Source organism: Myxocyprinus asiaticus, chromosome 4 (genome assembly GCF_019703515.2).
Source record: "Myxocyprinus asiaticus isolate MX2 ecotype Aquarium Trade chromosome 4, UBuf_Myxa_2, whole genome shotgun sequence".
NCBI classification, from domain to species: domain Eukaryota; kingdom Metazoa; phylum Chordata; class Actinopteri; order Cypriniformes; family Catostomidae; genus Myxocyprinus; species Myxocyprinus asiaticus.
The window spans coordinates 54,926,407-54,939,231 of NC_059347.1; the positions used below are offsets into that span (position 1 = coordinate 54,926,407).

Sequence of the window (12,825 nt, forward strand, 5' to 3'; positions counted from 1 at the left end):
GGTCATCAGCATTATGCTATAAATGCTTATGACTGAGTTTAACTTGTATTGAACCCGGGATATTCCTTTAAGATACTGATTTTGGTAGAATTTGATTGGAAATGTTTAAGTTCATGTTGAAATTTTGACTTTTGATTGCAGACTTTTTGACTTTTGGCAAGTCTTAGCACAGTTTGAGACATTGTTGAGATCTTTTCTGAAACTAGTGGAGACACCTGTGAGATTGCTGGGGTAATTTTCTCAGGTAAAAATCGGAGAAACATGAGACTTGAGTAAAGTCTCAATTTGCTTTCCATTTGATCTCAATTCTGTTTAGGAGAAGCAAAGATTCTTTCTTTCTTTCTTTCTTTCTCAATATTGTTTATTTTACCCTGTACAGACTTCTTGCTCTGCACAGACATAAATCTACACATATCATATTTCCTCTTTAAAAAGCAGTTATTGTCCTCTGTGAAGATATGCATCGGTTTGGAAAACAGTCCTGCCGTTGTGAAGGGCTTCAGGACTATCCAGCAAGATCAGGTGAGTTTTTATTAAAAGAAAAGGAGGGGCCAATCTAGACTGGGTCTTGTGGACAGAATCCGACAGTCTCAGGTGGACAGACCGGCAAAGAGAGTGAATAAACAGTATGGTGCTGCTCACCACTAAGTTCGTCCAGAGAGCATCGCTCTTTGTGTCTTTTGTAGGTTTGATCACAACGTTCATCACAACCTTTCTACCACTATGGAAGACAATGAACTCAGACCTGAATGAGATGGAGAACTGGTATGAGGGTCTTTGGCACATGTGCATCTACACGGAGGAAGTCGGTATACACTGCAAAGAATTTGAGTCTTTCTTGGCCCTACCACCAGATACTCTAGCTGGACGGGTTCTCATGTGCATTTCCATTGCGACAGGATTTCTCGGAGTGGCCGCTGCATTTTTTGGACTTGAGGGCGTCGAGGTCGGCGCTGGACGGGAAAGAGTGAAGAGGACATTCCTCATCCTCAGTGGAGTGCTGATCTGGGTGTCAGGGATCACGACCCTTGCAGCCGTTTCATTTATGGCATACGTAATGGTAGTGAAATTCTGGGATGAGAATTTACCAGATGTGATGCCCGGATGGGAATATGGAGAGGCCATGTTTTCTGGCTGGTTTGCTGGACTTCTTCTTGTTGTTGGGGGCTCTTTTCTCTTTGTCGCAGTCTGTATGGGTGATCATGCAGCAAAACTACAGCAAAAAAGTCATATCCTTCCTCGCAATCAAGAACAGCGGCCGAGAACTCACCATTACCGAAAGACGGAAATCGTATAGCTTAAATTCCATTTTCAGGCTGTTGGAAAAACCACCGGGACATGATTATTCAAGAACGAAACTTTAGTTCTTAGCATTAAACAATTTAACATGGTTGAATTGTTTAGGGGATATGTATGTTTGTAAATGTAATATATTTGTTTTATTCATAAATGTGATTGCAAGAGACCAGTTTTTTCACATTTAATAAGTCCTTTAAGAGCTATATGATACTATTATGAGAATCAAACTCTGTAGATTGAGAGATGTGTAAGCTGCCATCCTAAAAGAATACTAAATACGCAAGTAGCGTATCATGATTTGGAAATCATTTTTAATGACAGATTAAGGCACATCTTTTACATACTATGCAACAACAGTTTTATAATCATTATAAAGGGAACAGAATGACACAGAACCAAATGGACTTTTTGAAATTTAAAAAAATATAATCTAAAACACATGGGTCAAGTTCGTAGAAATGTAATCTTTGAATCAAATTTGTTTTTTATAAATTTTAAAAAACCATAGCATTTTCTACAAATTGATTTAATGACTTGAAAAATTTAATGTGGTGTAACCATCAAGTAAAAGCTATTAAAGTGATGTAATGAATACATGAGAGTTTACACAACTTAATAATAAATTTAAAAAAAGTTAAGAAAGGTAAAAAAATACTTTGACATTCTTGATTCAAAAATGCATGATATTTCTTTAGAGTTTCACCCTAAATGTGAGTTTTTATAAAAATTTCAAAATATCTGATATATATTTTTTAAAACTTCACACACAGTCATGAGTCTAAAGGGGTCCACTCTGTTTTTTTTTTGTTTTTTATTTTTTTTTTTTTTTTGGTCACAGGCAGTTTTTTTATACTTTTTTGTTGTTGTTGTTGTTTTTGTTGTTTTGTTTCCTTTCTTTTTTCTTTCATTTGAATGAACATTTCTCTTTGTATTAATTGTTCTTGTATAATGCAATAAAAAAAACAACAACAAAATGGCAGCCTACATGTTGGTTATACCACATTAATAATATTTTAAATAAAAAAAAATGTCACTGCTTATTTTTATATATTTTTTTAAAGAAATATTAATAAAAGATTATCCTGCACTATTCATGCCAACTTTTATTTTTTCAAGAATTGCAGCTTTTAATAAGATTTTTATTTTATTTATTTATTTATTTATTTATTTATTTATTTTTTTGGTCTTCTGCTCTTCACACCACACTTAAATTTTTTTTTTTAAAGGTGTATGTTGAAAATTATGTACACTCACATGAGATGAAGACTCCAGTCATTACAGTAACCCAATAACAGCTGTTTAATTTTACACGGAGCAGGTCGCCCCCTCATGGTCGCTGTCATGTTGACAGCACATAACACAGTGTCATGCAATTGACTGATTAACTACTACCAATTATGACAATAACAAAATCATGTTTACTTTATATAGCACTTTCAGTCAATGCTCATACATAAAAGTATATGTAAACAATTCAAGCAAACCAAAAAAAAAAAAAACAACAAACTCAATATACTTACTAAAAAAAAGCAATGGAGCCCAAGTCAACAGTCTAGTCCAGAGTGATGGTATGGTATTGATAAACAGGAGTGTGTTTCACCAGACAGTCTGAACAGAATGAGTACAAGTGGAAAGATAAAATGTTTGAAGGAGGTCCCAGTTGGAGTGATGAAACAAACCACCACTACCTTGCAGCTTTCACGGCGCAGATCACGGATAAACTTACAACTCGTCAACATCAAACACCAAGCATGAGCACAGCACTGTTCAGTCGCAACAACGCGCAAAAATTCTATTAGATTAAATCCAAGAATGTCCATAATAGGGATGTGTGTAGTATGAAACAGAGAAAAACACAGACTAAAAGTAACAAAATATAAGATAAACAAGTGTAAAGTGACAGCACTTAGTAAACAAACTTCCAGTATCCACTCATAGCACTCATGCTACAATTCAGCAGACAGCACGTATTTTTCTTCATTGGGCAAACCGGATTTAGCCCAGATCTCAGCCGATTTTGGTTGACCAGACTCAAGCCAATGTTCAGCCAAATGAGTGCCTATCTTTGTTTCTTTTGGTTGACCAGACTCACACCGACTTCAGCCAGATGCTATTTCACACAAAGGCATTACAATTCCACTGCCAGAACCAAACCTGAAGTGCCAAATGTAAGCCAGATTTGGCCCAAAATCTGTTGCTATCTGGGTCGGACAACAGGTGTCAGTATAGATAGAGTCCAAAACCACAAGTAGGCCTACTGTCTAGGACCGATGCAACAAGAGCCAGCGAAAATCTTACTGAGTGCACCTTTAAACCTCAGAAAATAATTTTAAAATGACTTTGAACTCAGTCATTGAAAACATGTTCGTCATAGAACAGGTGTTCTAGTCGTTGATCCAAAGGCCTTAATTCCACCGTCTTGTGGTTTGGAAAAGAATACTGCTTGTCGCAGGACTAAAAATCCCTAATTGGTGTTTTGGCAGCAGCTAAAACAATACTGAACCATTAAAACAAGTGTAAAGGAAAGGAAAGAGAGACAGACCACAGCTGAATGAAATAGATGTTGAATTAATGAATTATTTTTCCTTATTAGACAGGCATGCTAGCTTTTAGCGCTCTGCTAATCTTGGCAATAGTCATGTAGCATTCAGATAAGAGTTTCCTCTGAAACACAGAGGTCACTGAGTACAAACAAAAAAGGGTGTGCATTTGTTTTACAATCAATGACCAATTACTGTATGCTGCGGCTACTTCTACAGAACAGTTATTTAGTGCTATATACTAACGATTAGGTTTATGACAGCATTCTCTTGCTTGCTAATGTATAAGCAAACAAATCATAGTGAAGCCTGTTCTGTGCTGGCTCAAAATTCTGTGTAAAGATGCAAAAGCCAGACTAAAGTAGGCCTGCTCTCACCCACCTCAGCCCCTAGTATTAAAGGCAGTTCTGATGCTGCTTTGGGTCTGTGTAAATGAAATGCAGCATCAGAGCAGCCTTAAACTTTGTTGTTGTCATCATGATTCAGCATTTATTTCATTATCTAGTTTCATATTTAAAAGGATAATTTAATATTTTCATTCATTTCATACTTCTGCATTCATAATTTTATATTTAAAACATTCATCTCATAATATTATTTATGCATGTGTAACTGCTGTGTAAATGCATTTATGCCTCCTCTGAGCAACATGAAACAGTCTGTGTAAATACATCTAAAGGCCACTTCAGATGCAGATTCTGTGCCATTTTTGCAGTGTAAAGATGGCTTAAACACGCCTTCATTGCATTAGGAGATTTGTTGCGATATTATGGAATTGTGCACTGTCTAACAACAGAATATTTATATTCCTTTTTATAGCTAAATGTACCAAGCAGTAAAATGAATTAGTCAATCAATATCATTATCATAAATAGCCTGTTTTCATTCATTGTTTTCATTAAAGGGTTAGTTTACCCAAAAAATGAAAAATCTTCTAACCCTCAAGTCATTCCAACTCTCATATTGTTAACCCCTCTGATGAATAAATGATTGAGTCCTTGAATGTCTAAAGCTATTGATTCTTTCGAGGGGATTTAGTGTCCGCACAGGCGTTATAAGCAGCAGAAAAGGCACTTCCTCAGGAAGAACACATTAACATTCAGAGCAGCAAATAAGCCAATTCATAATTCACGAGATATCTGCTCTTCTCTCTATGTTTATGGCCTGTTTGGCTCTTTGCACTGGGACAGGTAATTTGTTACTGAGATACTTTGCTCATATGCTATCATATGCTAACACCATGGTGCTTTGATATTCTGCTTTATTATATTCATGTCATGTGCCAATTTACAATATACCTGAAAAAACATGGTTATTCCATGGTAAGTTTTGGTAAAGTGCTTTCATGTATTATTTGTAGTGTTTTGATGCATTTTTGGTAGGCCTTTTCGTGTTTACCTGCAGTATTGATGGAGTCGTTCATAAGCTGTGCGTGCAGGTGTTGAACTCAACGCTGGCGAACGATACGCTTTTGTGGGATTTGTTTGTTTTTTTAGGTCCTTTTTTACTCTAAATCTCTACTTTCACTTTCACTTTTACATCTGAAAGTTAAAGTGGATATTTAGAGTAAAAAATTACATAAAAAAGAGGGCTTCTCAGAGTCACGTGACCACCTTCAATAAAAAAATGTACACTTAAAAAAAATATTTTTAGGCTATTTTTAAGATGTATGCATTTTAATTTCTTAACAAAATTCAATCACACTGAAGTGTGTTATGTTGAACTAAATTAAATTAATAAAACTGTGTTATTTTATTTTATTAAAGATTACTCCATTTAATGGAATTTTATTACGAAATTGAAATGCTTAAATCTTAAATGTTTTTGTTTTTTTGTTTTTTTTAAGTGAAATTGAAATGTCTTCAAGCATCTTTTTACATTGTCTCTGTTAGAAAGGGTTGATGAAACTCTAATTTTACACGTCTGGTGCTTGTCTGTAGAAAACTTGGGTGTCAAAATCTCCCATCCGCAAGTCTCTATGATCAGGGTTGGGGAATAACAGAATAATTGTAACGTGATTACGTATTTAAAATACAAAATATAAGTAACTGTATTCCACTACAGTTACAGTTTAAATAATTGGTAATTAGAATACAGTTACATTCAAAAAGTATTTTGTTTACTGTAGAGATTACTTTGCATTTTATTGTCATTTGTTTCATTTAATATTCAGTCCTTTCAGATGGAAAACATTTATACATATAAATGATGCAATCCAAAGTGCATTTGAACAGCGGTGAAACACTTTCTTATGATGTGTAACATTCATACGAGCAGACAGAGAAGTACGTTTAAAGTAAGTTTGGAGCAGAAGAAATAGAAATAAACCTTGTGTAAATAGTCATCTTTACACTAAGCTAAAATGCTATTTTTAGCCATTTTACATGCACACATTACCAGGCATGATCATATTTTTTTTTATCAAGAAAATTCACGTTGGATCATAATTTCTTTTTTTCTAGTAAGACCTTTGATATTAGGGCAAAAATAGTTTTCTTGATAATAATTTTTGTATTGTTTTCCTTTAAAAATATCGAAAAATCCTTAAATCAAGATCAGTGTGATTTATCTTGTTTTAGAAACAACACTGCATAAGATATTTAGGTTTTTCAGAGAATGTATTTTTAACATGTGTATTTTGTCTTACTGTACTGGAAGAGTTTTTATAATCAAAACAAGTGAAAAAAATCTACCAGTGTTGAAGAAGTAATCCAAAGTATTTAGATTACATTACTGACCTTGAGTAATCTAACAGAATATGTTACAAATGACATTTTACAGCATGTATTCTGTAATCTGTAGTGGAATACATTTCAAAAGTAACCCTCCCAACACTGTCTATGATATTCTAGTCATTAGATATGGATCGGATCATGCCTTCTAAATTTTTGGGATTTTTCGCCCTGTTTTATCATCCGCCATGTAACAATCAAAAGTCTGCCTGCTTAGAAAAGTATCAGCAGACTTCTCCTCCACAAGCCACATGATTTGAGGTATCATAAATATATATAACACAAAATGTGCAGGACAACTTAAACCTTTCTGCAGACATCTACAGAGGTGCAGGCATAGTGTATAGCAATGAGGTAAAAATCTGATATATGATATGCTCAAATTGCAAGTTAGACTCATGACATGGTATATTTAAGAAAGAACTAGCTAAATAATACGAAGGAGAATGAAAGAATTCAGGGGAACGGTGTGATTTGTTACACACTTCAAAAAGTGTTCAGCTAAAAGAAGGAGATAGAAGATTGATGGGTTTGGGAGAGTGAGAAAATGAGAAGAGGAGGTTGAGGGGGTGTGTAGAGCGAAAGGGAAAGTGGAGTATTGGGAAAATTCCTGCTGTGTTAGCATCCCTGGGCAACTCCCTCAATACTGCATACAGCTGAGTTACTGGCAAGTGTCCCACTGCTGCAAAATACAGCCTCCGCTTGAGAGAGAGAGAGAGTTAAAAAGAAAGAGGGGAAAAGGGAGAGAGCGTGCTTTAGGAGACACAAAATAAGCACAACAGAGGAGAGAGAGCAAGAGTGAGAGCAATTCTCACAAGCACCTCTGTTTTCCGCCCACTACTAAAGGTATATGTGTGTGTGTGTGTGTGTGTGTGTGTGTGTGTGTGTGTGTGTGTGTGTATGTGTATGTGTATGTGTGTGTCAAAGGTGTGTAGTGGAACTGTGCCTTGATCTTGGGCTACTGCAGTAAAAGCTTTTGGAGGAGGCAAGAGAGGACGGACTGCTGTGCTCTGGAATTCTCTACAGGAAAGGGGAATAACAGCAATCCAGTTCTGGAGATAACGATCAGATAGGATACCAGTAAAATGACACCTGGCTCATCATCTCTGGACCTATGCAGAAAACTCTAAGGAAACACACTTCAGCACACCTGATTTAGACACGACCAGGTGAGTAGAGATCATTAACTCTCAGTTTGGGACTGTTGTGCAATAAAGATTGCAGTTTGTTAGTGAAAGTCATATACTGTAGACAGCTCATGGAACTATCTCTTATTAAATTTAAGGAACTTCTGCAACGAGATAAGATAAATGCTCAGTACGTGTGAAATCTGAGGTTGAATTTTGCACTGGGCAGATTGGTCAGTTAGTGTAGAGCGGTGCAGAATTCTGTTCAGATCTGGGATCTGGGATCTGTATCTATCCCAGATGATGGATGAACTTAAACAGTATATTTCTTTGGCTATAAATTGTTCTTTGTGAGTGCTATCTTTATAAAAATGAACCTTTAAAAAAATTGTTATCCAGTTATCAAGAACGACTACTAGAAAAATCATGGACATTTTCTTGTTTTAGATTTTTAGTCTAGCTAGTCTATTTGTTCTAGCTTTAAAATCTAGATTTCTTTAAGAGAAATCGTCTTTGTGAACGCTTTGTAAAATGATTTTTAAAAAATTGATCAAACTGTGTCACACAGAGTCACACTGGGTCCAACTAAACATTGAGCATGTATAACACATCAAATATCAAAAGATGAAGGACTTTTTGAGCGAAATGTCTTTAACAAAAAGAGAAAATATAGGCACTAAAGTCAAGATATTTGATTGTTTCTTTCTTGCAGATCACTCTGTGAGGAATCTGATTAGCTGTAAGCCAATATTTGATTTTCATTTGTACTGTAATAATCCTGTGGTAGCTTGAAGTGGTAAACTAAAGTCAAGCAAAAGCCTCTTTCCATTGCACTACAACTCAAGACTGCTGTTATAGTTTGGGGAAACTAAAAGGAACATTTTATTGCTCTGAGGTAGCTCAGGAGACTTTAATGGAGTTCTCATTTATGTCTCGCTAGAGTATCAGCTTCGTCTTCGATAGACAAAAATGAAACTGTTGTTAACATACAGTAAAAGTAGAGAGCTGTAAAATTAATATGGAAAACAAAGCTCAGATAATTTGGTTCATATTGTTATTTCACTAACTTTCATATTGTGGCAAATCTTAGCACAGTTTGTGACATTATATGCAATGAGGTTTCTAAAACAGCTGCTGAGTGAGTGACAGTAAATTTGGCATCTTCTCTTTTCTGACTGTCTATTTTTTCCACTTGTGAAAAGTCAAGGAAACGTAATAAATATATATATATACAAACACACTCACCGACCACTTTATTATGTGCACCTGTACTCCTACTTATTCATGCGATTATCTAATCAGCCAATCGTGTGGCAGCAGTGCAATGCAAAAAATCATGCAGATATGGGTCAGGAGCTTCAGTTAATATTCACATCAACCAGCAGAATGGGGAAAAAATGTGATCTCAGTGATTTCAACCGTGGTGTGATTGTTGGTACCAGACGGGCTGGTTTGATTCTGTAACTGCTTATCTTCTTGGATTTTCACGCACAACAGTCTCTAGAATTTACTCCGAATGGTGCCAAAAACAAAAAAATACAGTGAGCGGCAGTTCTGCGGACGGAAACTCCTTGTTGATGAGAGAGGTCAACAGAGAATGGCCAGACTGGTTCGAGCTGACAGAAAGGCTACGGTAACTCAAATAACCGCTCTGTACAATTGCAGTGAGCAGAATAACATCTCAGAGTATCACCGTCGAACTTTGACGTGAATGAGCTACAACAGCAGAAGACCATGTTGGGTTCTACTTCTGTCAGCCAAACAGAGAAAGCTGAGGCTGCAGTGGGCACAGGCTCACCAAAACTGGACGGTTAAAGACTGGAAAAAATCTCCATTTCTGCTGAAGTACACAGATGGTTGGCCCAATTTGAAGCTCCTGACCCGTATCTGCGTGATTTTGCACTGCTGCCACATGATTGGCTGATTATATAATCACATGACGTAAGTAGGTATACAGATATCCTAACAAAGTGGTACCGCTTTATAAAGTGGAAATGCTGTTCAGCTGTCTCTTTCATATTTTGATTTTTACATTTTAAAAGACATGCAAACATATCATAAATATGTTTTAATAAATGACTGAAAATGGAAATGAGATGAAAGTACTGCTGTACTATAGAGTAGAGCAACATCTTGATTAAAAAAATCTGGACCCACTTTATATTAGGTATCTTTAACTACTATGTACTTAAGCAATTGATACAATGTACTTAAATGTGTTGCTGCAATGTATTTACATTTAAAGTACCTACATATAGTTACATCTGTAGTTACACTGTTAACCTTACCCCTAATCCTAAACCTAACCCTACCTCAAACCGTACCCTCAACCCTAAACCCTACCCCATACCCTACTCCTGCTTCAAAACCTGTGAACCTTATGAGAATTTTGCAGAAGAACATGTAGTTACACAATAAATACATTGTATTGGATGTATTTTAATGCTAGTACATAGTAGTTAAAGACACCTAATATAAAGTGGAACCAATAATCTTAATCATACCTGTCACATGACATTCAAGATCAGTCAGGCAATTAAGTTTTTTTCGATTTAACATCTGGACAATAACTTGAATTACAGTAAGTCTGTATTCTGTACATTCCACCCAGTGTTTTGCATAAAAACAGACCAGATTTTGAGAAAGAATAATTTTATTTATTCAAAAGGTACAACAGAAGCAGTATATCAGGTGCTATTAACAATAATAGCCCGGATATATCAGAATGCATTATAAATTGGTATATCAAAGTACCAACACATTGTTATTGTTGTTTGCATGTGTCACCTACAACAAATTCAAACTAAATACAGAAACTGCTTACGGTACAAAGTAGGACAAGGGACCCCTGACTGAAGGTACTTGCAAATGGTCTGAGCATGTTCTGTTATAAACACTCAAATAATACCCGGATGCTTTGCCTGTATTCCTCCATCATGTTGATCAAACAGTTGAGCTGCAATGCAACCAGTGGCTGCCCTGTTATTTAGTTCAACTAGAGAGAAAAAGCAGCAAATGGAAACAGGGTGGAGATTGTCAAACATTAAGTGTGGTTCCGCCTTGTTGTAAGTGTTCGCATACTGATTTATCTTCCTTCAATCAGGCCATTTTATCTTCTTTAGATCAGGGCAAGTGACCTAATGTTTAACTAAGAAGCCACTTCTTTCCTTGGGGACTGTTGTTGGAAATACAACATCTAAGATCTGCTCATTGCTTTGCTTTGACACTGCTGTCCATTGTTTGTGTGTCCAGTTAACCTTAAGAGATTTTAAAACACTGGTCAATAAACTTTATCAAATATCTGGGACTTCCAGTCAAGTTTAGTCTCAATACAATGGAAATAGACTGATCAAACAACATTAAAAACACCTGCCTACTACTGTGTAGGTCCCCCTCGTGTCACGAAAACAGTGCCAACCCTATAATAGATGCTGTTCTTCTCACTCCAATTGTACAGAGCAGTTATCTAAGTTATTGTAGACTTTGTCAGTTCAAACCAGTCTAGCCATTCTCTGTTGACCTCTCTCATCAGCAAGGCATTTCCATCCGCAGAACTGCCGCTCACTGGATGTTTTTTTGTTTTTGGCACCATTCTGAGTAAATTTTAGACACTGTTGTGTGTGAAAATCCCAGGTGATCAGCAGTTACAGAAATACTCCAACCAGCCCGTCTGGCACCAACCATCATCCATTTGATTATCTAATCAGCCGAAAACCAAAAACATCCAGTGAGGGGCAGTTCTGCGGATGGAAACAACTTGTTAATTGTCCATTTAATTTATTATGCAATGAAGGATTGTACCACGTTGCACTGTCAGAATGTTTAAACATATAGAACAATGTTGTAATAATCTACTGGATCTGTTCTGGTAGAAAGGTGGTGGAAAGGCAGATAACCGATTAAAAGGTTGATTTACTGAATGCTAAAAATGGCCCCTGCATTCTTCCTGTGAAATCGAAGAACGAACAGATGTGATATCATTTAGAACAAAATCTATCCAATAAGAAGGTGTTTTTGAGTTATGTGCCCTCCAAGTGGAGTTGAAAATATCGTAATTATGAATTCAGTCAGGACCACTTCCGTCAAATGAATACTTGACTTAAATGCTTGAATGAATACTTTATTACTTATAGATAATTAAAGCAATCTGTTGGTGTTGGCGGAATGGTTCTTTTCTGGGCAAACTCTCCACCCATCTATGCAGCAAGGGACTGCAGCAAATATACTCCCCCCATTAAATGGACATTTAAAGACTTCAAAATACTGTATAGCAAGTTGATAAATCAAGAACGAGGCACTGAAGAAAAGAATTCCAAACTGGCAAATGATTGTAGACTTAGAGCACTGAACACAAGACAGATCTAGAGAAAACGTGGAGCTGGGGATGGAGGAGGGTGTTAAGTGCAGCTTGCATCCATGCAATAGAAAGGCAGCTTAACTAATAAATATATGGAGGACTTAAATAGGACCGCTCTGATAAGCGTCTGAATTGTATTGGTAGAAATCATGATCAGCTGAGCATCAGCTGATTGCGAGCTTGAGTCATGTGACTTGCCTGAACTGACGCTACACTTGATTTCCGAGCACATGAACGATCAAGCGAAGTCGTACTTACAAGTGGGAAACTTCTGTTCTAGATGATACCCGAGTTGCCGAGATGGGATGTTGGAAGGGGCGTGTCGACAGGAAAGATGATGGAAGCAAATTATTTTTCAAAAAACTGACGAAAGTATGATAAGAGAGGCATATCTTACTTTGGGCAGATGTGTGAATGGCTTTCGCTGCAGATGGCACACGAGTGAATGGGTACATGAGAGTTTTTGAGTAGATTTGATTCCTTTTGTAGACTAATTAAACAAAACAAAAAATCCCACGACATGTTCTTGTAAAATGTTTCTACGTGAACGATCGTACAGATGTAGGTACATTTGCACCAGCTCACTAATAACTGCACACACCGGTGTGTTCATGTGGTCTGATTTTGACTGACTGAAGAACGTAAACAAAATTAACTGTCGGCCTCAAAGTAGGTGGAGCTCTAGGTCAGAGGGGCTCTGGCAGCCGGTCAGAAGTTTTCCTTGAAGTTCGCTCTGGCAAGCTGTTACAAACCACCGAAATTAAGTAAAA

At 36.6% G+C, this 12,825-nt stretch overlaps 2 protein-coding genes across 2 annotated transcripts in view; both read left to right on the forward strand.

The window, feature by feature from the left end:
* Positions 1-628: 628 nt before the first annotated feature.
* Positions 629-1,297, forward strand: LOC127437987 (putative claudin-24). The gene has a single exon (XM_051693192.1). It carries the CDS (start codon positions 629-631, stop codon positions 1,295-1,297), a length of 669 nt encoding a protein of 222 aa, XP_051549152.1.
* A 6,216-nt stretch (positions 1,298-7,513) lies between these two features.
* Positions 7,514-12,825, forward strand: part of LOC127437807 (apoptosis-inducing factor 3-like) — a 36,342-nt gene continuing 31,030 nt past the window's right edge. The window contains exon 1 of the mRNA XM_051693007.1: positions 7,514-7,740. The gene's annotated coding sequence lies outside the window, so the exon portion shown is untranslated. The remainder of the gene's footprint in view (positions 7,741-12,825) is intronic.